The sequence below is a fragment of the Copadichromis virginalis genome, linkage group LG3 (genome assembly GCF_057382275.1).
Source record: "Copadichromis virginalis isolate Kocher_CV1m ecotype Utaka linkage group LG3, C_Virginalis_male_GT1.1, whole genome shotgun sequence".
NCBI lineage: Eukaryota > Metazoa > Chordata > Actinopteri > Cichliformes > Cichlidae > Copadichromis > Copadichromis virginalis.
Window position 1 is genome coordinate 14,520,901 of NC_140620.1, and position 26,089 is coordinate 14,546,989.

Sequence of the window (26,089 nt, forward strand, 5' to 3'; positions counted from 1 at the left end):
ATACATGTTTTACACACTCCTTTTGTTGTTGACATTTACAGGCTGTGTGCAAAATGCCACACTCTTCAAATTCATGCCAACTAATATTTTTACGTCCAGTAGGTGTCCTGCTAGAGCAAATGAAGCTTCAAGAAGCTTCGCGTTGGGGTGAACCAATTGGATGAAAAGCTTCAGTGCTTCATGAGGCTTCATCTGCCCATCACTAATATTAACCTTGCAAGGTCAAAGTTCTGTTTTATGTTATATTAATACATCTTTCTTTGTTTGAGTTACCTGGGGGTTGGTGTCTCCTCCTGTCTGGCAAAAGGTGTGGCAAAGGGCTGGGAGACCTGAAGTACTACTGACAGCCTAATTGGATTGCACCACATGCTTCATTGCCTGGGGGGTGTTTCATGTTTGTTTAAATGTTTTGTATTAGTTGGTTATATGGCAGCCATCTTGTTTCCCCCCGTGTGTGTCATTTGGTTTAGCTAAACCAGTATTTAAGTCCCCCTGTGTGTCATTTCTAGTGATGGGCAGATGAAGCTTCATGAAGCACTGAAGCTTTTCATCCAATTGGTTCACTCCAGTGCAAAGCTTCTTGAAGCTTCATTTGCTCTAGTAGGACACCTACTGGATGTAAAAATAATAGTTGGCATGAATTTGAAGAGTGTGGCCTTTTGCACACAGCCTGTAAATGTCAACAACAAAAGGAGTGTGTAAAACATGTATATTGTAGTGATGGCAGTATACTGTGTATATTTATACTGGCAGTATGGAAAATGATTATTTGGAAATGCTTAAAATGGAAACGATCATTTACTGTGAGGTGAGGTGTGGTTGGGGTGTGGACAGTAGTTGTGCTTTTGTAACGTTGAGGTATGGACAGCTACACACTGAGGCTTTGAGCCTCAGTCCTGCCTGTTCACATTTTATTCAGTAAAAACTAAATTTTCACTGCTTTTATGACCTTTAGTGGGGAGAACGTAGCTAGGATTTAATGATTTAACAAATCTTTTGAATCCTTTGTCCTCCACAATGCTAAATGGCTGGGAGTCCTCAATCACCATGCTAACCAGGTCTTCATCTATTTGAGATTGTTCTCCTGAGGAAAGACAATAAAGACAAAGCACAAATATAAATATCACACACGTAACTTATAACAGCTGTATAATATTGTTATATCATTTAGTAACATTACAGCATGCTATATTATCATGGCATTTGATGGCTCACCTGGTCTTGCTCCACAATCGGTGTTCTCCTTATTCTCATGCATAGCTCTGTAGTGCCTAAGCATGGATGAGGTGTTGTTGTTATATCCCAGCTCCCTGGCACATAGCAAACACTTCACCTTGTACAAAAGTACAGACAGCTTAACATAGGTTTTATTGCACCATCAGTATTATGAAAATACATCTTCTGTAGAAATTTACATACCTTGTTGGGAGGAATAAGATCAAAATGTTCCAACACAGGGGAGGACATCCTCCTCTTCTTATCTGGCTCCATTCTCTCCTGACTTTCTCTACTCACTCTCCTAAACCTCCAAACTGTCTCTAACTCTCACTAACCGCAACTCTCCATCAAACACCCACCTTTTGAATGAAGTCTGAGGGGTTTATATCGTTGTCATAGCTCGCGGCAAAGTTCGAACTGCTTCCTGAACCAGTCACGTGGTACAGCCGGGCAGCGAGGCTTCGGACGTCATCATTTTCAGCTCCTCCCATAAATGAAGCAAGCCTCGATACGCGCATCGCGGAAACGCCCCCTCCATTACTCGACACACGCTTCGAAGCCTCGATACAGAACGTCACATCACTATTATTTCCTATCTTATTCATAGCCCCCTTTTTTTCCCCCCCTCTTTAGGTCACGAGCAGTTGTCTAAGCATTTCACTGCATATCGTACTGTGTATGACTGTGTACGTGACAAATAAAAATTTGAATTTGAATTTTAAAAGTGCAAAACATAAACAAGCCCGGGATTGTAGATGTTTGCCTATTGCAGATTACATGTGAAACATGGTTAAACCAAAACAAGAATGTTAACTATGAATATGGACAAGTGGTGTTCTCACCCACTTTGTCACATGTCTGTATGTATTTTTCCTGCTGTTCATATGATTAGCTGTGTTAAACTCTTTTCCAAGAATTTTTCATTGCTTTTTTTCCATGTTTTTCCAGAGCATCTTTTTAAGTGTAATTGTACTTTGACCTTTAACCTCTCTGCTCTGTGTTGTTTCATCTTTCAGACATGAAAACCATTACAGCTAAGTCTGGACAGGACGTCACTCTGACAGTTCGACACAGTAACATCACCATCCTAGTTTTAGAGTGGAAAAGAGCTGATTTGGGTAAGATGAGCAGCAACTGTGTCATAAGGCAGAAGCCAGGGGCAGAGCGAGACAAGGGGGAGGGGCAAGAAAGGAGAGGGACACCACGCCCACACACTCCCAGTCTCACAGGATGTAACAAAGTAGAAAAAATAATAGATGAGGTTTTGTTGGCAGGATTTGGCCAATCACATTGCTCATTGCACAGCAGAGTGGCAAATTTTACAAAGGAGGAACAAACCACGATGTAGTAAAACCTGAAGAGGTTACACACATAACACAGAATGACGGTAACACAGCTGCTGCTGATAAAAGAGCGAGGCGATAGAAACAGCTCTGTACAGTTGTGTGAATTTAATTTACTCCAGTAGATGTAAATGAACTTTGTGGTACAGAAAGCCCGGAGTTAACCCTGAAGTCACCTGGATAAGCTGAAATCCCGATTCGTAGTACAAGCTGCTGGTCTGTGTCCTTCATGACAGACGACTTAAAGCTTCTGCAGACATACATCTACAACAGTCACATTTATGGACAAAACCTCATGCTATACACTACTGTATAATAGTTATACAATAAGTATTCACCGCCTGGGGGTCAAATGTGCTGCAACTAAAGAAACCACTGGGAAATAGAAAAATGCTGCAAAAGAACACAAAGACTTTAGAGTGCACATTTAAATGTACCACATCTGGGGGACATAATAGAACTGATTTTTTCAAAAAGAATCTTGGGATTTCTCTTGTTTTATGATATGAGTCTAGAAAAAAATATGGTGATCTAATATTTTCCACTGTATCCATTAATCTTCTCTTGTGAGGTAGAGCTTGTTTTGTTTTGCCACTTGATCCAAAATGGATGAGCATTCTCTATTAAAGGAATGGATAAAAGTATTTACATAATTTTCAGTGGAAAGTAGAGAACTGTCAAACATGATGGAGATGGTCTCAGCATAGTCTCTGTTTTTATGTGTCTATGAGTTTTTAACTTCACAGATGTTTGTTTAGAGCTAAAATTGAGTTAAAAAAAAAGAAGATACAATTATGATCACTCAAATGTATGTCCTCAACAAACACGTTGCCAATGTTGAAGTCCAAGGAAAAGGCAAGGTCCAAGGTATGGCCTTTTAGATGGATTGGACCAGAGAAATGTTGGACAAAGTTAAAAGAATCAGATATAGATAAAAGTTCAGCTGCAGAGTTTAGTTTAGAGGCATCATCAATATGAATGTTAAAATCCCCAAGAATCAAAACTTTCTCCAGCTTGATAAATGAAGTCCATAAAATCCTCTAAGAACACAGTGGCAGGAGCAGGAGGGTGATAATTGAAAACACAATAAAACATGTTCATAGAGCCAACCTTGATTGTTTGGATACCTATACTTGCATGTGTAACTGTCCTTAAAGACGACAGCAAGTCCTCCACCACGGTGACTGAAACAGGGGGCGCCCAAGTAGGAGCAGCCAGTAGGGCGCAGTTCGTTTAGGTTAATAACCTCACCATCCCTCTGCCACGTTTCAGAGAGAAACAGAAAATCCAACTTTTTTCCTGTGGAAATCTCATTCAGGGAGAAGGATTTGTTGGCGATGGAGTGGGTGTTCAAGAGGTTCCACATCAGCTTGTGGAAGTGGAACTAACAGCAAACACCAGCAGGACCAGCCACTGGTTTTGCAATGCAAGCTGCAAGGGCACAGCAGTAGAGAGGTAATTGACAGAATCCAGAGAATCAGACAAGAAGGATCCAGGCTTCAGTGGCTGTGAGTACGCATTTCCAACCAAATCCAGAAGGTTAACTGGCAGCAAAAACTCCAGACCAGTTGGGGAATCTCCAATCTAGAGGCTCATCTAATGTGTACCTGGATGCTGGCCCTAAAGCCTCTTTTCGATCTCTTCTTAGCCTGCACATTTCGTAAATAGTAATAAGTAATCCAGGAAAAAGAGCACACAAATGGTGGGGGAAAGTTTTCTTGAAACTGTTCTGATCAACATAAACTCTTTGATGTGGATCAGGTCATAAACCACAGCAGCATAGCTCCCTATAGTAAATATTAGGGCTGATATAATAGCATTACATACAATACAACGCAGAGAGGTAAAAGTCATCTTTTTCTCTCCGTTTTGGAGATGTGTCCACATCGAGAAGACGTTTTTGGTCAAGGAAAACTGAGCGATTTGAAGTGGACAGCGAAAGCGGAGACTTTTGGAAACTATGACGCATGTTAGTCATATGATGCAGTCATGTGAACAATTAAACTAAGTTGGCAGAGGGAATTAAACAGCAATTTTGTTTGCTCTCAATTTTGACAGCCCTATCAAAGATAATATCAATTTGTACACGCTCCAGATAGCTTTCCTTCAAAATCTTTAATTCTAACTCACTTTTGCAATTTTGTACTTTTGTGTTAATCGCAGCAAGAACTCCACCTCATTGTCAATTCATTTAAAAATCTTGTTTTTCCTCAACATTTTGCCGTGACGTTTTAAGGAGCCGAAAAATAAATAAACGGCAGACAGAAATGACACAGGGTGATTAGTCGTTTCAATGTGAACGAAAAACTCAGAATGACTGAAAACAATAGTGTGGACGTGGAGCGTTTTCAGACGAAAACACTTTTCAAATTTATCCGGAAGATGTAGATGTAGCCTCAGTCTGTTTTGGCTTAGCTATCGCCCAGAGGAGCCTGCGGGCATGTTGTTGTGGGCGAATCCCATCCGGGTCTCTCCTCAGCTTTTTTTTTTTTTCAGGAGCTCTGAGCTGGTTCAGAAGATGTGATCCAGAAGTTAATCCAGTCTGAGTCACATGTTCATGACTTTGTAGTTTATCAGACAATAAAAACCTTCAGCTTTGTGGGTTTTTTTCTTAGCCCAACTCCACCTTAAATACTGAGAGACACCATCAATGCTTCACAGGCTGAGGAACAGTAAATAAAATATTCAATTCAATTTTGTTTATACAGCGTCAAATCACAACAACAGTCCACACACTCAGCTTACCAGTGACTGTCAGGTTAACCATGTTACTGATGGGACTCTCTCTGGACTCACACCAGTAAACTCCACTATGCCATGTGTGGGTGTAGCTGATATTACAGGAAGAACCAGCTGGTTTTCCCCACCCATCTCCACACTGGGTGATGTTTGGTTTGCTTGCGTTTCTCTTCAGAGTCCATCCAGCAGAGCTGTCGTCCTCCTCACAGCTCAGAGACACGAAGTTTCCTTGAAGGAACTGAGAGCTGCTGGGACTCACAGTCAGACGAGCTGTGAGGGTTAAAATGAAAAACTGACTTTTTTTGTCAAAACTGGGAAGGTAGGAGGTAACAAAGTACAAATACTTTGTTTGTCATGGCGACTGGATGGACTCAAGATAGAGTTCTTTGCACACAAACAAAGACTGTTTATTTACAATATGGAACACCTCAGTGCTATATATGTACAGTGAGTTGGGAGGGGCTCCAGGGCTCCAGGGAGAAGTGGTAATCCACACAGACAATCCACTTCAGCTCAGTCACCGCCACAGCTCCTCCACGCACACTCACTCCTCTTCAGCCGCACTCGCTCCAAAACTCCACTCATGTCGCCACACACAGGAGAGGTCCCTTATAACAGATTTGGAATTCAAAAATTAGGTTTTTATTAAGAGTTTATTTTGTTTTTTGTGAAATTCCTTTTTTGTCCGGGCTGACTGAACAGACGCACGTGCAGACTCGGGATTGAAGCAGAAAGAGACTTCATTTACACAACGCACCAGCTGAACTATATACAACGTGTGGGGGGGCCGGGATTCCAGGGGGTATAACACACACTCCACACTTCCTCCTCGATGCGCTGCCTTGCTCACTTGCTTCACTTCTGTACTGGTTACACTGCAAAACACATGGGGACGCTCGGTAATCCAGGACACTCAGGAACAGGTTCAGGGAAATCTACATACAGGCAAATGGGAGAATTATCACTAGGAAGTCACTAGAAACAGAAGCGATTTACTAAATCTGGATTACACTAATGTGTAACAAGACACACTGAGCCACCATCTTAAGTAGTGGGTGGTAGACCGCCAGGTAATGAGCCTCAGGTGTGTGATTACTGCCAGGTGCTTGGGCCAAAGGCGGAGAGCATGCAATGACCTCTGCCCGGGCAGTGAGGGGACAGAGAGCAGGAGCAAAATCAAAACAAAAGCTTACTGAATCAGCTGGACCATGACATTATCGATTTGAAGTATTTATTAATAGATTAATAACTTGTTTTGAAAAACAGATTTTAAGACAGTGTTTTTATTTAAAATTAAAGTATTAAATAATCAATGATATTCATCCATCCATTCGCTTCCGCTTATCCTTTTCCAGGTCGCGGGGGGGCTGGAGCCTATCCCAGCTGTCATAGGGCAAGAGGCGGGGTACACCCTGGACAGGTCGCCAGTCTGTCGCAGGGCTAACACAGAGGGACAGACAACCATTCGCACTCATTCACACATTCACACCTAGTGGCAATTTGGATTATCCAATCAACCTATCCCCACAAGCTGCATGTCTTTGGACGGTGGGAGGAAGCCGGAGTACCCGGAGGGAACCCACGCAAACATGGGGAGAACATGCAAACTCCACACAGAAAGACCCCGGCCTGATGGTGGAATTGAACTCAGGACCTTCTTGCTGTGCGGCAACAGTGCTAACCACCGTGCCACCGTGCTGCATTGATTTTAATGATATTTTATTACAGTTTTACTCGATTGGTTTGGCTCATTTCTTGAAACCGAGATGACATTCTCAAAACCACAAGGTCATTTGGCCAAACAGTCTTACAGTTCTGCCCAACATTATAGCTCACTAGCAAAATCAAATATCTTTCCCCAAACTCTTCGTCCATGCTTCAAAATCAGATTCCTTTCCCATATAAAAGGTCAGTACAGTCAAAATAGCACAGATCCTTCTCAATTGCCTTGGCACATGTGCATTCATTTAGTGCTTTTGTCAAAATAACCTGGATGGTTTAGCACAACACCATGGATCCCCTGCAAAAGCTCATATCTCTCCCAAAAGAGTTTATCCATGTGTCAAAACTAAATATCCTTCTCATATAAATAGTCAATGCCCCCAAAATGCATTATACCTTTGGCATTGTTTAAGCACTGCAAGTCAAAATGCTTAGACGTTTTGTCACTGAGGCACAGGTCTAGCAACAGAATACCACTATGAATAAAACTAAAAGATTTGACAGTAAAATCAGCCTCCAATAAACCACTCATACTCAAGGAAACTGTGAACATTTTTATTCGTACAAAGAAATGTTAACATTAGAGAACATACTGTGAAAAGAAAACATATACAGGATTCTGTAAATGTGAACAGTTATAAACACAAACAAAAAACAAAAAAAACTCTAGCCTACCATACTGTAAATAAACTTTCAGAACTATAGTACAGTAATATTTTCAGTGGTCGCCATTGTCACCCTCTCTTTCCTGGCCACCATCCTCATCCTCCTGGCCATCGACGCGCTGCTCTCTGTCAGGCCATAAATTCTCATCCACATCGCAACGGATATTTTCTCTTGCGATGCAGCGAGGGAAGAAACGGCGTGAATGTCTCAACCATCCCCTACATTGATCCCCTGTGATGTCCTCACATGCAGCATCCATTGCATGCAGCAGGGCCCTCTGGTCTTGAGCCTGATGCTCATACACCCTTCACCTCCAAGCTGAAAAAAACTCCTCAATTGGATTTAGGAAAGGAGAGTAAGGTGGAAGAAACTCCATTAGCATCCGGGGATGGGTGGTGAACCAGGTTCTGATGCGTGGGCCGCGGTGGAAGTTCACATTATCCCACACAATGACATAATGTGGTGGCTGAGGTCCTTCTTCACCTCTCTCATTTTCTGGGATCAGATCAGTATAAAGGTGGTCCAAAAAATTGAGGAGCTTTTGTGTATTGTAGGGCCCTAAACTGGGAATGTGTGTGGCCACACCTCTTTCTGATATAGCGGCACACATTGTTATATTTGCTCCTCGCTGGCCTGGGACATCCACAGTGGCTCAGTGGCCAATGATGTTACGGCCACGCCTTCGACCTTTGGCCAGGTTGAAGCCAGCTTCATCAACGAACAATAGGATGTGAGGGGTTTCGTTGCCTTCTAATGCCATTATTCTCTACAATAGAATAGAAATAAATCTAATCAGTCAAGTAGAGACAGATACTGCAGGGAGGATCTAAAGTACTGTAAAAACAGGGAGTGGAAAACTGAAGACAATTTCTAGGCAAAATGCTCTAGTCACACAAAGCTGGATTCTGAAGGTGAAAAGGATAACGCAAAACAAAAAAACAGTGGTAACCATGTCTTACTGTAATAGTGTTACAATGATAGACAACCAGTAGTTGACTTACATGCACATACTGGTACCGCAGCCCTTTCACTCTGTCAGAGTTTCTCTCAAATGGTACCCTGTAAATCTGCTTCATGGTCATCTGATGTTTCTTCAATACCCGGTCTATTGTGGAGATGCTGATAGAGTTTATATTTTGGAACATTACATTGTCTAGCAGGATTGCATTACGAATCTGTCTCAGTGTGATGGCATTATTTGCAATGACCATGTTGCATATTTCTCGTTCTTGTTGTTCATTTAGAAGTTTTCTTCTGCCACCCACTTGAGGCTGTCGTCCAATCCTAGACATACAAGTCAAAGGTCAACACTGTAAATTTGTTACAAAATGAGTTACCAATGTAATTGTACTGCTGTCTTATGGTACTGGAAGTGTGATGCACTGCACAGTGACTGGAATACTATTCACAGTATTTTCTCCATTTTTTTGTCTTTGTCATTTTTATAGTATCATATAACATCACATGAAGATATTACAGTATTCTAGGCCTACACACACCAACACTGAATAGTTCAATAGCATAGTTCTGTACCTGTTTTCCCTGCGAAAGGTTTGGATGATGGAGGAGACTGTAGACCGAGGCACATTAGGCTGCACTCGGCGACCTGCCTCTGCCATTGTGAGGCGATGGTTTATAACGTGGTCAATAAGGGTGGCCTGGATTTCATCTGGGACATCATGGTGCCTCCGTGCTCCTCGGCCTCTTCCCCCTATTCCTCCACGCATTCTCACTCCTCCTCTTCCTCTTCTTCTTCCTCCTCTTCCTCGAGCAGGAAGTTGCTGTTGTACTTGGCGAGGTGCTTCCATGTTCACACTGCAAAGCTCTGTCTATATACTTTTGGCAGCAGTCATATTCATAGACAACACCTGTCAGGTATCTGAACAACCTGTTTGATTGGTCATCTGAGATGTGGGAAACTGCTCCTTCGTTAGTTCTAATTTCACCTGATTGATTGTCAAGTACTGTCATAACTTTATCAAATGTTCCAAGATATTCTTTCATGGTATTATATCTTTGACTAATTTTGACAGTTGAACAGACAATTGTGCATATGATGACTTACACAATGAAACCATGCTGATATGTTTTGGAGTGAGTAACCATTTCACTGAAAAATCAACTAATCAGTTTAGATCGGCAAGATCTATTTATTTGGAAAATGTGCTAAATGTGGGCTCATTGTGCTAACTGTAGCTACTTGTACATAATCATTTGAAAAGAAGCACAGAGTCACTTGAGACATGTACTAAAGCATTTGCAATTTGATTAAACCAATGAAAAATGACATTCTGTTGTGAACAATTGCAAGGTGGTTTGGAGATTTGTCCATGTTATTTTGAGAATGTCATCTCGGTTTCAGGAAATGTGCCAAACCAATCGAGAAAAACTGTAAATGAACTGCTGGACTTCCAGACCAGCAGGTTTAGGGAAGTCTTTATGGGGTCACACTCTGACCCACACACACACACACACAAAAACACACACACACACACACACACACACACACACACACACACACACACACACACACAGACAATGTATTCTTTGATGAACCTATGCATATTCATGTAACCACAATAACAGGAGTGCTATGGGGAACCTGGCTGAGAGTCTGACGGAGGTCAAGTGGTGGAACGACACTTGGCTCCAGGCAGGTCTCCCTCATACATGAGTAACACGAAGAACTTTGCCTACTTGTGTTTTGCTTTTGCTGTGTAGTAAATTGTCCTGAACATTCCAGCGAATAGGTTTATGCTACAAACCTATCACCTCCCATTTATTATTCCGATGAGATTTATGCCTGATTGTATGCTGATTCAAATTAAGCATTCTCAACTATTAGCAAAATAACATATACTGTATTTTTTGGACTACAAGGCCAATAATCCAGAGCGGATTATAAGGCGCACCAAACGAAACAAAACTGTGAGATAAGTATGTGCAGTGGCGGTCCAAGCGTGTTTGGTGCTCGAGCGGTGTGATCGGTTCTTGTGGTCTCAGCAAGCCTGACTCCAGATTTGAAACCAAACAACATACAGCTAACACTTATAAGTCTTCCCACTAACTGCTGTTAAAACTGTGACTTAATTTATTCACTATGATATTTGTCAAACAGACACACAGACATAAAACATATTAAGGATTGGCCATTAACATTAAAATGTTGTTTTATGAAACACACACACACATATATGAAGAGAGAGTATGTATTGTATGCAAACGGCTACCAAACAGCCATCATAATTCATCATACAATGAGAACAGGACAAATCACAAATTGACAATGTCTAATTAATATTAAAATCTAAATCTAATTAATCTAATTAAAATCTGTAACATATTTTTGGAGCAACTGTAACGCACATAATTTCCTTAGGGATTAATTACGTATTCTGATTCTGATTGTTTCAGGATGACCTGCCATTATCCAATCACACATCTGCTTACCTGCATCTTTTGCTTGTTTCTCCTCCTCTTCTTTTCTCTTTTTTCTGAACTGAGCACCTGATGACTTTGAACCTTTCTTGTCCATCTTCCATTGGTTTTAATTTTGCACTCCAGTATCAACACCCATCCCCCAACCTGAGGATCACCACAACATAAACTAATAGACCTACACCTTAGTTCACAGATTCACTTTGTTTATTTCTGGGATTTCACACAACCCAGGATTCAAAACATGAATAGATAATGGGCTTGGGTTTACATCATTTATTACAACATTTATTTCTGGGATTTCGCACAGAAATGAATTCGGCTTTGTAGCTTACCAAAGCACCGTGTACCACATTAAATTGGTTCGAGGTCAGTAAGCACAAGCAGAATTCATACATAAAATGAATGAGCAGATTAAAAGATTTAAGTGTGAATTATAGTCCAAATAAAAACGCTAAGTTATGATGCTGTGTTTATGAATCAAAGCATATGTAAATCATTTCTCTTATGTCAGATCACGCCTGGAGATTTGCCAAAGGCTTTCACACCTTCATCTGTCTTACATTCCTCCCCAGCAACAAATTTCCCACGTGTGGGACTAATAAAGGTTATCTTATCTTATCTTATCTTATCTTATCTTATCTTATCTTATCTTATCTTAGCTAGTCTCACATACTGAGACTAATCTGACCAAGGTTGAAGGAGAATCAGACTCTACTCTGTTTGAATAAACTGTATCACATTACCCATAAAATGATCTCAATCTCTTTCACATAGGCAAAGAAAACAAAAGTATGACCTTAGATTTTGTCTGTTTAGATCATCTGACTCGCGGTTGTGCTCTGTTCTGAAGATAATCTTCAGATTTGACTGGGAAGCTGCTATGAGTCCTAACTTGTTTTTCTGCAGCAACATAAATAACAACAACAAGAAACAACCACAGCAGCAACTACCAAACCAATTATCAGTCCAATAGATCCACCCTGTCCTCCTGATTGACCTGCAGGTGAGAAACAAGTGTGAGATGACGAGTGAAAAATCCATTTATCTACCAGTGCAGAACATTAAGGAAAAAAAACAACAACAAAAAGCTAAAATACGTTTAAAATGTGAATAAAGTGTTGCAATTTACACAGCTTTACACACGCACTAAAATAACAGTCAGTAAATAAACATTTGTCTACCTCTGACATCCACCAGCTCATACATACAACAAACAAACATTAACAACCATGAAGCAGCTTCACCTCTGATCACACACACACTCAACTCTACTCACTCACCTGGAGGATCAACATGAAGGTGGATGCTGCTGATGGACTTCCATGAGCGTGTTTCTTCCATAAGGATACGACACTCGTATGTTCCAGTGTCAGCAGTGTTCACATTCTTCAGAATCAGAGACACGTCTCCATCCTTCATCTGTCTGTCTTGCAGATCCACCCGGTTCTTAAAAGATGGATGCTGGTTGTCTGGAACAAAGTGACCGTCCTGGTACAAAAAGACATTTTCTGTCTTTAGGTCAGCTCTGCTCCACATTACACCTGTGTTGTTGTTTGGAGCTCGACACGGCAGAGTGATGTTCTGTCCAGACTTAACTGGAATGCTTTTTATTACTGAAAAAGGAAAACAACACAGAGCAGAGAATTAATAAATGGGATGATGAAATTTCAGATCTACCTGGAAAGTTTTTCATTTTTCACCAGAAAGCTGTTGTTGAACCAGAAATTTTGTTTAATAAGCAAACTTTCTGTGAGTCTGCATTTGTGCTTGAGTTGCCTAAGAGAATTTATATCGTCACAGCAAAAAGTAGATACATTCCTTGATATTTGGAAAAACATGAAATATAAAAAATAGACTGCAAATTAATATGTTTGCTGTAAAGTAACATAAAAAAAGTGAAGCTGTGAACATATGCACAGGTTCAATTGTTGTCAAGCACAAAATTGTTAAAAATACTGAAGAGAACCTGTGATTATTTCACAGTTATCTAGTGGTTATAAAACTGTTGAAGTCTACTTTAATGCTCCAAATTTGATGAAAGCAGTGAAAATGACACTAAAAGAAGTGCATGTTTCATCAGCAGAAAAAAGTTGTAAAATAACTAAAAGGTTTTTTTTCCTGTTGTTGTTTGTTTTGTTTTTTGTTTGTTTTTTATACCAAAAACAGCATCACATGGTTATGTTGTAAATAAGTTAATGTTGTTTCTTTGGAAGGCAAACTAACAATAAAATATGTCCAGGGTGTTTTTGACCCAGTCGTCGATCATCCCTAATCCGTTGTTGTGCCACAGATCAACCAGACTGCAAGACATACCCAGAACAGAGTCTCTGTTTCTCAATAAAGGAGTCAAAAATGAAGTGCACTCATCTCCACCATGTGGTAACATCTCTGGAGTAGGTGTCACTCATAGGGATCATTTCCTGTGGAAGAAAAGTCCTTTGATCATGAATTGCCCGTTTGTGACTGGTCACGCGTTGCCAGAACAACCCCTTTCATACACACACTCAACTCTACTCACTCACCTGGAGAAACACTCAGATTGATGGTGATGTATTTCCATGAATTCGTTTCTGCTATTTTAACACGGCACTCGTATGTTCCAGTGTCAGCAGTGTTCACATTCTTCAGAATCAGAGACACGTCTCCATCCTTCATCTGTCTGTCTCGCAGATCCACCCGGTTCTTAAAAGATGGATGCTGGTTGGCTGGATCAAAGTGACCATTCCAGTATGAAAGGACATATTTTGGCTCCAAGTCAGCTCTGCTCCACTTTACCACTATGTTGTTGTTGTTTGGAGCTTGACATGTCAGAGTGACGTCCTGTCCAGACTCAGCTGTGATGTTCTTCTGGCCTGAAAGAGGAAACAACACAGAGCAGAGAGGTTAAAGGTCAACGTACAATTATGATCACAATTATTTACTTTAAATATGGTGTTTATTTCCTATGAAATTTGAGATTTTAGTCATTTTGGATGAAATTAACATTAACGTCTTAACACACTCCAGGGGTCTGTACTATGAAGCATCGTGTGAGTTTATTCAGGTAAATTCAGGGTTAACAGGATTTTCTTAACTAGGAAGGTGGTTCGCTACTTATGGCAGTGCATTGCCATGGTAACTTATGCTGCCAACACAACCCCTTTCACACGCACACACTCAACTTGCCATGGTAACTTGTTATGGTAACATAGTTACAGACTGGAGATGATAAGGAATGAAACATGTGACTGAAAATAGCGTCACAAGTCTGTACGTGAACAGTAGGAGGTCCTGGTTTACTGCACGATGGCTGGAAAGTGTAGTTGTAAGACTGTACACCTCTGGAGCAGAAGTCACAAGTCCAAGTCCCACATGGGGCGATATCCAGTAAGGGTCCTGTTTAGACCCCCTATGCTAAATCAATCCCTGAGATGGCGTGGCCAAGTCTGGGACGGAAGAATTTCACTGCATGTTGTTCTCCTTAAGATTGTGTATGTGATGAATTTTATTTGTTGTTAACAGCATCTAATGTATTTGTTTCCCTAACGAGTATCAGTGATAAATAGTAAATAATATAGAATTTTAGATGCACCTTTAATCTGTGATTTTCTATTTTTATCTTCAGTTAGCAGCAAACACATTTACAACAGGTGGATTTATCTATAAGTATTAATATCTGATCCTAAAGAGGACACACTCACTGTAATTGCTGACCTCATATTAATTTCACTGTTATATTTCTAATGTTGTTCATAGATGATCAATCACAATTTTATCAACATCCTGACTGATTATCATGATTGTCAGTGTAAATGAATTCAGACACACACTGGATGTTGACATGGCTTCCTAGTACACAGCTCAGGTCACCAGTGACCCACTGAGGTGGAATTTTAGCCTCATGCTAAACATGCAAAGTGTCAGAAACTACAAGATGTTAGCTCCCACAGAACAACAACATGTGCTGATAATAAGTGAACATAATATGTGAGAGAAAGCAGCCTCTCATTATAAGACACTGTGTGTTAGGTGTGGCTGTGTGCAGGCAGGAATAGGACCCAAGGTGCAGACTCCGGAGACAGAACTTAAACCAAAACAGCTTTAATGCTGAACGCAAACATAACATAACTGGAAAAACTCAAAAAAAACAAACTAACACCAGCGGATTGACAAAACACACAGCAAAATAAACAGTAGATCGCGACACGGACACAGAGAAACACAGGGCTTAAATACACAGAGGGAGCAATCAGGGAATGAGTAACAGGAGGGAAACACAGCTGGGACAAATCAGAACTGACGAGACCAAATAAGCGTAACCTGAACACACTGAGATAAGACAGAGACCTTCAAAGTAAAACAGGAAACACATAACACAGACTGAACAAAGACACAGACTCACATGCAGGCACTACAAAGGGAACAGAGACGTGGGAACAGGGCAGACACAAACACTGACTGGACACGGGGATATAGGAACTTAAGATACATATATACGCGAACTAGACAAGGGGATGCAGGTGATAGGGGAGACAGAGCAACTAAAGAAGACAGAGACATAAGCCATAAGACAGAACTCAAAGAAACCAAAAACTAGAAAGTATAAATAATATAATAAACTCAAAAACCCTGGGTCAACGACCCAGGCATCCTAACACTGTGAGTCTCTGCATGCTGCCTTTATGGAGCTACAGCTGTTTGTATACACTGAACAAGAAGCTTTGTAGCTGCATCCTGACTCCTGACACTACAACACATCACACTGACACACACATTACACTTCTTTGTGTCTGTCACAGCTGGATTACAGATGTTAAGTGTCCACCCAGCCTCGTGTCTCCTTCACACACACAGACAAACTGAATCCAGATGAAAATAATCCTCCTGTACTTCTTGTCATCTCAGAGAGCAAATCAATTTAGTTCAATCTCACCTGCAGAGACAAACATGAAGATGCTGAAAAATAGCAAAGTGGAGCAGAGTGATGAAGTTCCAGCAGACATTTCTGTGTTTCTGTATTAAACTCAGAATCTGAGCTCCAGACGAGACTAAATGAGATGAACTTTGAGGTTCAGATGAAGCTGAAAGTCCCTGAGTGAGAGAACAGGTCTGTAAATCCACACTTATGAATCAGAGAGACGGTTGGTGGGCTGGACCGGAGTCCTCCAATAGCTGTGAACCAAAGACGCATAAATTAAAAAAAAACTGGAGCGTCTTTAAATAATGACGCCAAAATATTTGCACCTGTTTTTACTAAAACATTAAAATTAGGACTCAGTTATATTAAAGAGGAATAATCTGGATTTATTGCAGAAAGATATTTAATAACAGTCATTTGGTTTTGGACAATACTGATATTAACGAATATACAATAGATAAAAGCTTTAGCGTTAATAGACCATTCGTTAGACCATTCATTACTTTTAAGAGTCATCAGCGCTTTATATAAAGGCTGTGATGCTCAGTTAAGAGTGCACATGGAGATTGGTCAAAGTTTTCCGTTAAGCACATTTTTTTTCCTCCGTCTCACAAACATTATGGCAGAGAACAAATGCTTTAAAAATCATTATTTCAGGCTCTCCAAGCCGAAAGTATTATAGTTTTACTGGTGTAGATAAATTATCTTTTTCACAAAAAAGAAGACTAAAATCATTTTTGTTTGACAACATTTAAAAATATTGACAGGTTTAATTGTGTCTGAACTTGCCTTTTTTATTTTTATGGCTTTTTACCTATTTCCTTTTATTTGTTGTACAGCGCTTTTGAACCACTTGTCTGTGAAAAGCTCTTTATAAATAAACTTTACTCACTAACTGACTTACTGATGGCGCTCAGGTTTCATATCTCATAATGTAAGCAGAGCACTTCTCCTTAGTTTCATGGCTGAAAATGAATCTGAGTGAATCTGTTTATTACCTTTCAAAGACTCTGAGCTGTCACAGATTATCATTATTATTACTTAGAATAGAATAGAACACAATACAATAGAATAGAAGAATAGAATAATCATTTAATTGTCCCACAAGGGGAAATTTGGTAATGGCTGAATATTGTTTGCATCATGTGGGTGAAGTTTTCTTACATGGCACCACTTGGATGCAGGCAGAAAGGTGAATCCCACCATGGCGAGATAAGGTGAGGCAGAAATAAGCAGAGACAAAGGATAAACAGATGTCTGTAATGTCAGATACACTTTGCTTGATTTTATATGGGAAAATTAACAAAAGAACGTCATAAACAACAAGCTAAAAACAAAAGAAAAAGAAGATGGAGTGAAGTTTTAATTTTTTAAATGTTAAACAATTGCTTCAACAATAAAATGATTACTAAATGAAAAAGACATGATTGGGAACATCTTCCTGAAACACGCTTTTAATGTGATGGGTGGGGCTAAATTATTGCATAAATGCCATAACCAAAAGAAATCTACCTGGAAGGTTGTTCATTTTTCATGAGAAAGCTCTTCTGGCTCAGTTCCAGGGTGAGGGATGTGTTCACACTCGGCCGGTGTTGTCGAACCGTTTAAGCGAGCTTTCTGTGAGTCTGCATTTCTGCTGAAGTTGCCTAAGAGAACTTATATCATAAACCATCAAAGGAAAAATTCGATACATTCCTTGATATTTGGAAATACGTGAAATCTAAACTAAATAGACTTTAAATTGATATGTTTACTGTAAAGTAACATAAACAAACTGAAGATGTGAACATACACACGGGTTCAATTGTTGTTGTTCAATTACAGTCCATCTGTCCGCCGATGTCGAGCAGTCAGTATAGAGCGTCCCCGCCTAAAGCTCGGATTCCTTTACTTATATAGTTTTTAAAAAAGTCTTATTGGCATCAAAACTGCATTTTTAAAGAGTGATCTGCCCAACGGCATAGAAATGACATAAATGTAACCATAAAGATATTTTTAAGTGGCCAAAAAGGACTGAGTTAATGCAGGTACAACCAAAGTCATAAATATACTTAGAACACTGGTAATATTTGTCTTTTATAAAAATATTAGTTCTACAGTACTATACTACAGTCTATAGGTACTTATACCACATAGGTAAACACATTACACATAAAAAAATATGTGGAAACATTGTTTTGGTGGAGGATGAGTTAACTTCTCTGCTGCCACCTGTTGGATCTTTACTCACACTGCCTCTCACACAGGTAACATTCTTAAATACGTACACATTTTTTATAATAGAGAAGAAGAAAATGAAATTAGATCTGTTAAAACTTTTTAAATGTTAAATTGTGATGAATAATGAGAAAAGAAAACATAACTGAAGGTCTAAGTACACTGTAGAGAAGTAATCTATAGAATTTACCCAATAAATCTGAGGTAACAATTCACATTGACTTTTTTGGGATAGATTTAATTCAATATATTGAATGAAAGCAAACGGAACACGTCTGCTTAGTGTTCCCTCGTCTCAGGTTTCCAGTCCTGTGCAGCTTCCTTGACTGACACTCCTGTATACAGGTAACGGGGAGGATATAATATGTTGTTTGGTATATGTTTTGTAATGGCTCTGGTGAGGCCACAACTTGAAACACATCTATCAGTTTATTTCTGATCCAGAATCTTACACAATGACTGTGATTCATGACATAAATACTTCAGGCAGACCATGGTACATGAAGTATATACATGTGTAGATAAAGACAAAGTGCTCTGTTGACCTTTTAGACACAGTTGATGCAACTCTTATCTGATCTGGGATCATTACACAAACAATCTATAATGAACAGGTGTGCAGTGTGAGGTAAACACCTGCAGCTATAAAACAGGTGTAAACAACACTAAGTCTTTAGAATCCAACACTTTTCTCTTGGAATCTGTTGGAATCTCCATGTAACTAAACACTGGATGATCAGGTCAGCAGTTTCACTCCTTTAGCAGGAAAGATGGTGGAGTTTGAGGAGTGCAGATGTGAAGCAGAAATAAACAGGTTTGAACTCTGACTTAGAGAGACATGATCACCCTCAGCCTCTGATCAGGGTCGTCCTGCTGTCACATCTTAACTGCCCAATGACAGACTCATTGAGCTGTTTATGCACATTTTCTGTTGGCGTGCATTTCTGTTGATGTTGTCCAAGAGAATTACCCAAAATTCATAGCACTTCTAGGAAAATCAGTAAACAAAGGGCCAAAAAGTCAGAGGAATGCAGCACATGTTTTAATCTCTATTTAATCTATCTAGTTTATTCAGGAATTTTAGAAAGACTTATGTTTACATTTTGACAAGAAACATTAAATTGATCATTTTAGTGTTCTTTTAGTGCCCTACGAAATTAATTTTTCCATAAACTTCAATAATTCAGTTTTCCTAACCTTTTCTTGAGCTCAGTGACATTTTAATTGAGGTCAAAGGTGGCTTGTAGAATTCATAAGGACTCAGGAAAAGAGAAGAGCGGTGCTCTCAGAATACCACCACCGTAACAGTGTGACACCATGTTGGAACTAGAGTGCAGAAGACAAACTACAAAACACACGTTTTTATTCACCACTGTGTGTACTCACCCTGCTGCTTTTTTGCAGGTAAAAAGTCAGATTTCTTTAAGAGGGACCAGCTTTAAGACTAAATGAAGTAAACAAGAAAACACTTTCCTCACCTTCATGGCTAGGAAAACATGAAGATGTCTGTAAGTTTTGTCTCTGAGGTGGAAAACGGATAATTGTTTATGCATTATGAAATGAAAGGAAGAAAAAAAAGTTACATGTAACTGTAAAGACAAATATGTCCTCCTTGCCTGCCATGGCATCAACTTTAATAACAAACAGCAAAACATTAAAAGATTTAAATGTCAGGAAAATGAGAACTCAGTGGCAAGGTCAGTTTATACTTCAGTAAGAAAAGATTTTCATTTGAAAGTTTTCTCTTGATTCGCAGAATACATGTCTATGCTCTGATGCTGGTTTGCTGTTTTACACAAAGTGTGCCAGCCATGGTTTTCTCACAAGAGGTCAAAACACTTCAAGTTAAAAGCAAGAAGTTCATTTTATACAAATAAAAGAAGTACACTGATTTAACCTCTTTATGGTTGTCCATCCATCCATTCCCTTCTGCTTATCCTTTTCAGGGTCGCGGGGGGCGCTGGAGCCTATCCCAGCTGTCATAGGGCGAGAGGCAGGGTACACCCTGGACAGTTCGCCAGTCTGTCGCAGGGCCAACACACAAGGACAGACAACCATTCACACTCATTCACACCTAGTGGCAATTTGGATTATCCAATTAACCTATCCCCACAAGCTGCATGTCTTTGGATGGTGGGAGGAAGCCGGAGTACCCGGAGGGAACCCACACAAACACGGGGAGAACATGCAAACTCCACACAGAAAGACCCCGGCCTGATGGTGGAATTGAAGTCAGGACCTTCTTGCTGTGCGGCAACAGTGCTAACCACCGTGCCACCGTGCTGCCCTTTATGGTTGTCGTTTTTACAAAAAGAAAAAAGAAATGAAATCAAAATTTTCCACTGACACCACTTTCAATTAATTCAATTTCACCCTCAATTCACATGTAAATCCTACAATATAAAATACGTGAATACAATGTTCTGTCAAGAATACGTTATTGGCTCGATCATGGAAACATTCTTATGGTAAATGTCACACTTAGGATTTCCAAGGAAGTCTCTGGCTTATGTAGAAAGCTCAAGTCAGGATCTGAAATGTAATTATATGTAAGGCTATCTGTGGGTATGTCTGTATTGTATTCGAACAGCCCGGAGCACATTACACCCACTCAAGACGACTGTGACATTTCGACTGGATGTGCAACAGCGTGAGTCAGGAATGCTTTAAAGAGTCCTGTCAGATCAAATCAACTAATAACTCCCGAATGCTAAATTCCTTACAAGTTACCTGGAAAGTTGTCAGGTTTTCATAAGAAAGCTCATCTGGCTCAGTTCCAAGGTGGGAGAAGTCTTCACACTCAGCCTGTGAGGCTTAAGGGCTGTGCTGCTTTCACACAGAAACTGATGATATACATTTAACTGCACTTTCTGTAAGTTAGTTTTTTTATGAAGCAGAAATAACCCAATTTATATCATAAACCAGGAGCAGACATGCAATGGTTCAGAGGATGAAGAAACTCTCTGTTCTGCTGTGGAGGACATCAGCCTGAGTCCACGGCCTTCAGCTTCTGCCTGCGTGCGGGTCAGAGTGTGGATGGAGTCAAACAGACCAACTAACAATATTTTATGTCAAAAGTATAAAAAAAAATGAGATCAGAGTTATTACTTCTTCAGCCTGTTTTTGTTTTCGTGCTTAAGGACATGGACGTTTTATGTTGGGAAAACTTGAACTTGAATGAATTTAGTCTGCAGCGTGCCGATCTCTCTCCCTCTGACCAATGAGTCATAGGAGCCTTGATAGTAAAAGATTAATTCAGGTGGGAATCCTCGCGGTTCACCTGCCTGCACAAGCAGCAGGTGGGCCATCTGTCGGCACTCCATGATCACGTGATCGCTGTGCTGTGAACCACACTTCACAAAACCAACAAGACTGAGGCATTTAGAAGAAACTAAGAGCCAGATCAGCAGAACTACAGCACACGGAAATGTCTGCTGTAACTGTCACCCTGCTGCACTTTGATGCTTGTCTGTGTCTCTGTTTGTTTCGGCAGGTGAGGCTTAACTTGGATTTAAACAGTTTGTCTTTGTGATAAAGGCGAATAAAATTCAGCTGGTTTATATGTTTAAAGCCAAACAACTCTTTTCATATTGGTCCAGTGTGCGTGTAAAGGAGACATCAGGCTGCATGAGTCTGTGTGGACTTTAATCCAGCTGTGACAGAGACAAAGAAGTGTAATGTGTGTGTGTGTTAGGATTTTTTATTTTGAGTCAATACAATCACAATGGGCATAACCGGGGGGGACGAAGCAGAAAAAGAAGAAAGAAAGAGACGTTGGGGAGAAAGTTGAAAAATGGAAGGACAGAAGAAAAGAAGGGGGGGAAAGACACAGCAGAGAAACAACAGCAACAACAGCGTTGTACTCCGAGGAGGGAGAGTCTGTGTCACGTTATGGTCATGTTCTTTCGTCATGTTTGCTGTATGCAGCTGGTAGAAAGGACCCCAAATGCAGACTCGTGGAGGCAAAAATGAACAGAAAAAACTCAGCTTTATTGCTGGTACTCTAAAAAGTAATTCAGAGGCTTAGTAGATATCACTATAAATATAAGTTAGATAAGCATGATAAAAACTATGAATATCATTTTAGTAATTATTGAATTTGATAAGTTGAAATAAATATCTAAAATATTAACGTATGTTTTTGTGTTATATTAAGGTATTTATTTACATTTATCTCAGACAAAAAATTCAGTATATGTGGTTCACAGAATACCTTCTTTAAATATACTTAATATTTTTATTTAAAATTGAATTAAAATATTTGAGAAATAGGTATCTATACTGACCAGTATCTTGTACTAAAATCATTAATTATTCAAACAATATTATTTATTGTCAGCAGCTACAACTGAAAAGTGTAAGTAAAACACGGTAACGTAGAGTAATTGAGTACTGTAATGTTTGCATGCCTCAAACATTAATGATGACCTTCCGTATTTCTCAGTTCCATTCTTTAATTCTCAGGCTTGCAGCGGCAACACAGTCTGCAGCACTAACTTGTTCATCTACCGTTTTCTGTTGTCTCCTTTTTTTTATATCCTCCTTCCGCCTTACATTTGACCTTTCAAAATAAAAGTTCTGTAAACATCACAATCACCACCTTTTTTTTTCTTTTAACAAACTGAGGTATTCAGCGAGGTGAATTATTAATCTGAACCTATGACAACGACACCTAATAAAATTACTGAACATTCTTATTACTTGAGTTTCTCCACACCTAAACATCACTTAAACAGCACTGCATTTGCGCAGATCTCTGACTAAACACTATCAACATTCAACACTATAATACTGGTTACAGTGTTAGATTCAGGAACAACAAACATGTTACACGCAGCATAACCTTTAACTGGTCACTCAGATATTCAAGTCTTAGATCTGATGTAATCAGACAGATGCATAGGTACGCGTCTGTTTGATCTGACGGGGTATCTGGGCTTGTCTGTTAAGGCGGGGTCGACATGCCGTCCAGGTGGGGCAGCTTCAAGACCATGTCTGATTTTCTTGAAGAATGAGGCATTCCTGACAATCGAGTGTCCATCCCTTGTAGCTGTAATTTCAGAACCCTTAACCTTAGTCACTTTGTAGGGTTTTGCATTGTATGGTGTGGATAATTTGTTGTGCTTGGGTTGGCGATGCAGCACTGTGTCACCCAGACTTAGTGAGTGTGGTCTGGTGTGACAAGTTGCATCTGCGATCACCTTCATCTTGATCTTTGCACTATCATCCCTTGCTCTCACTTCAGCATCTGAACACTTCCGTGGAGTGGTGTTAACGAAAGGGAGCTTGGTGTATAGCTGGTGTTGAAACAGTATTTCAGCTGGTGAGCTCGCTGTTGTGCTATGAGGTGTAGATCTGTACTCACGAACAAAGATGTTTAGTTGCTGTTTCCATGGTGTGCCTTGCGTCTAGGCATCTCTCAGTGCTTTGCCTAGGGTTCTCATAAATCTCTCAGCAATGGCATTCGCCTGAGGCCAACAAGGTGTGATTTTGTGATGATGAAATCCTAGGTAGTCTGCAAACTGTGAGGAAGCCTCACTGTTAAAAGGAGGACCATTGTCAGTTTTTACTGTCCTTGGGATTCCAAACATGGAGAACACTTTGTCAATGACTGGGTGTGATGGCATGCCACACATGGTAAGCTCCACACCTCACCACCCGTTGATTCACTTTAGTTTAATTTACAGTCACTACTTTAAAATATTCTATTTATTGTTCAATATCGTTTCTTTATTAAATGTATTCATTTTTCCATCACACCTTCCAATGTTTATATGGCGTGCACACATACACTCAACAAAAATATAAACGCAACACCTTTGTTACTGCTCCCATTCCCCATGGGATGGACGTAGAGACCTAAAATTCATTCCAGATACACAATATAACCATCCCTCCCAAACAGTGGTCACAAATCAGTCCAAATGTGTGGTAGTGGGCACATCTGCTATATTGAGATAATCCATCCCACCTCACAGGTGTGCCACATCAGGATGCTGATCTGACATCATGAGTAGTGCACAGGTGTACCTCAGACTGCCCACAACAAAAGGCCACCCTGGAATGTGCAGATTTTTGCGCTATTGGGGGTCTGGGGACCCAGAACCGGTCAGTATCTGGTGTGACCACCATTTGCCTCATGCAGTGCAACACATCGTCGCATGGAGTCCATCAGATTGTCAATTGTGGCCTGTGGAATGTTGGTCCACTCCACTTCAATGGCTGTGCGAGGTTGTTGGATATTCATGGGAACTGGTACACGCTGTCGTATACGCCGGTCAAGCAGATCCCGAACATGCTCAATGGGTGACATGTCCGGTGAGTATGCTGGCCATGCAAGAACTGGGACATTCTCAGCTGCCATCTGCCCTGCACGGGCGACAGATCTGGTTGACATTCCTGCTGTCAGCATGCCAATTGCATGCTCCCTCATTGCTTGTGGCATCTGTGGCATTTTGCTGTGAGACAAAACTGCACATTCCAGGGTGGCCTTTTGTTGTGCAAATGAAGCATTTGCTAGAGCAAATGAAGCTTCATGAAGCTTCATTTGCTCTAGCAGGACACCTACTGGACGTAAAAATAATAGCTGGCATGAATTTGAAGAGTGTGGCATTTTGCACACAGCCTGTAAATGTCAACAACAAAAGGAGTGTGTAAAATATCTATATTGTAGTGATGGCAGTATACTGTGTATATTTATGCTGGCAGTATGGAAAGACAATAAAAACAAAGCACAAATATAAATATCACACACGTAAATTATAACAGCTGTATAATATTGTTATATCATTTAGTAACATTACAGCATGCTATATTATCATTGCATTTGATGGCTCACCTGGTCTTGCTCCACAATCGGTGTCCCCCTTATTCTCATGCAAAGCTCTGTAGTGCCTAAGCATGGATGAGGTGTTGTTGTTATATCCCAGCTCCCTGGCACATAGCAAACACCTCACCTTGTACAAAAGTACAGACAGCCTAACATAGGTTTTATTGCACCATCAGTATTATGAAAATACATCTTCTGTGGAAATTCACATACCTTGTTGGGAGATATAAGCTCAAAATGTTCCCACACAGGGGAGGACATCCTCCTCTTCTTAGCTGGCTCCATTCTCTCCTGACTTTCTCTCTTCACTCTCATAAACCTCCAAACTGTCTCCAAACTCTCACTAACCGCAACTCTCCATCAAACACCCACATTTTGAATGAAGTCTGAGGGGTTTATATCGCTGTCATAGCTCGCGGAAAAAATTCGAACCGCTTCATGAACCAGTCACGTGGTACAGCCGGGCAGCGAGGCTTCGGACGTCATCATTTTCAGCTCCTCCGCCCCCTCCATTACTCGACACACGCTCCGAAGCCTCGATACAGAACGTCCCATCACTACATAAAAGTCTGCACTGACACTGTGCCAGGGCGTTTCGGGTAATGGTGACATCTGCAGAGGGTCAGTGTGTGTGACAGGTGTGCTAGCTTGGCATGGCAGACAGTTTTGAACTGCAGATTCTGCTTTCTGATCGATCTCTGGAAACCATACTTTGGTACGTAGCAGCGCTTTGGTCTTGACGATACCCTGGTGCCCTTCGTGTGCCAGTTGTATTGCTCTTTCTTGTAGGACAGTTGGAATGACTATCCTCGTGCCTCTGAGTATGAAGTCAGATGAGTCGGCTACTGTTAGTTCACTTTGAACATGTTTGAATGATTTCAAAATGTCAGCATGCTGGGATTTATCTGTTAGATGCCACGTGTTGTTCCTGATGTGACCGATGACTTTCTGCAGAACCTGGTCTTTCAGAGTCTCTGTTTTTATCTCGCGAAGTGTCATGGCTTTTGGGGTGGAGTG

The 26,089-nt window shown here is 40.5% G+C and overlaps 1 protein-coding gene across 1 annotated transcript in view; it reads right to left on the bottom strand.

Annotated features, from left to right (window-relative positions):
• Positions 1–12,401: 12,401 nt before the first annotated feature.
• The window catches only part of LOC146712974 (butyrophilin-like protein 2), a 285,791-nt gene continuing 272,103 nt past the window's right edge, over positions 12,402–26,089 (bottom strand). Inside the window, exons 6-7 of the mRNA XM_085437249.1 lie at positions 13,652–13,981; positions 12,402–12,742 (exon numbers count right to left, since the gene is read on the bottom strand). Of these exons, the coding sequence (XP_085293375.1) occupies positions 12,402–12,742; positions 13,652–13,981 (671 nt within the window). The remainder of the gene's footprint in view (positions 12,743–13,651; positions 13,982–26,089) is intronic.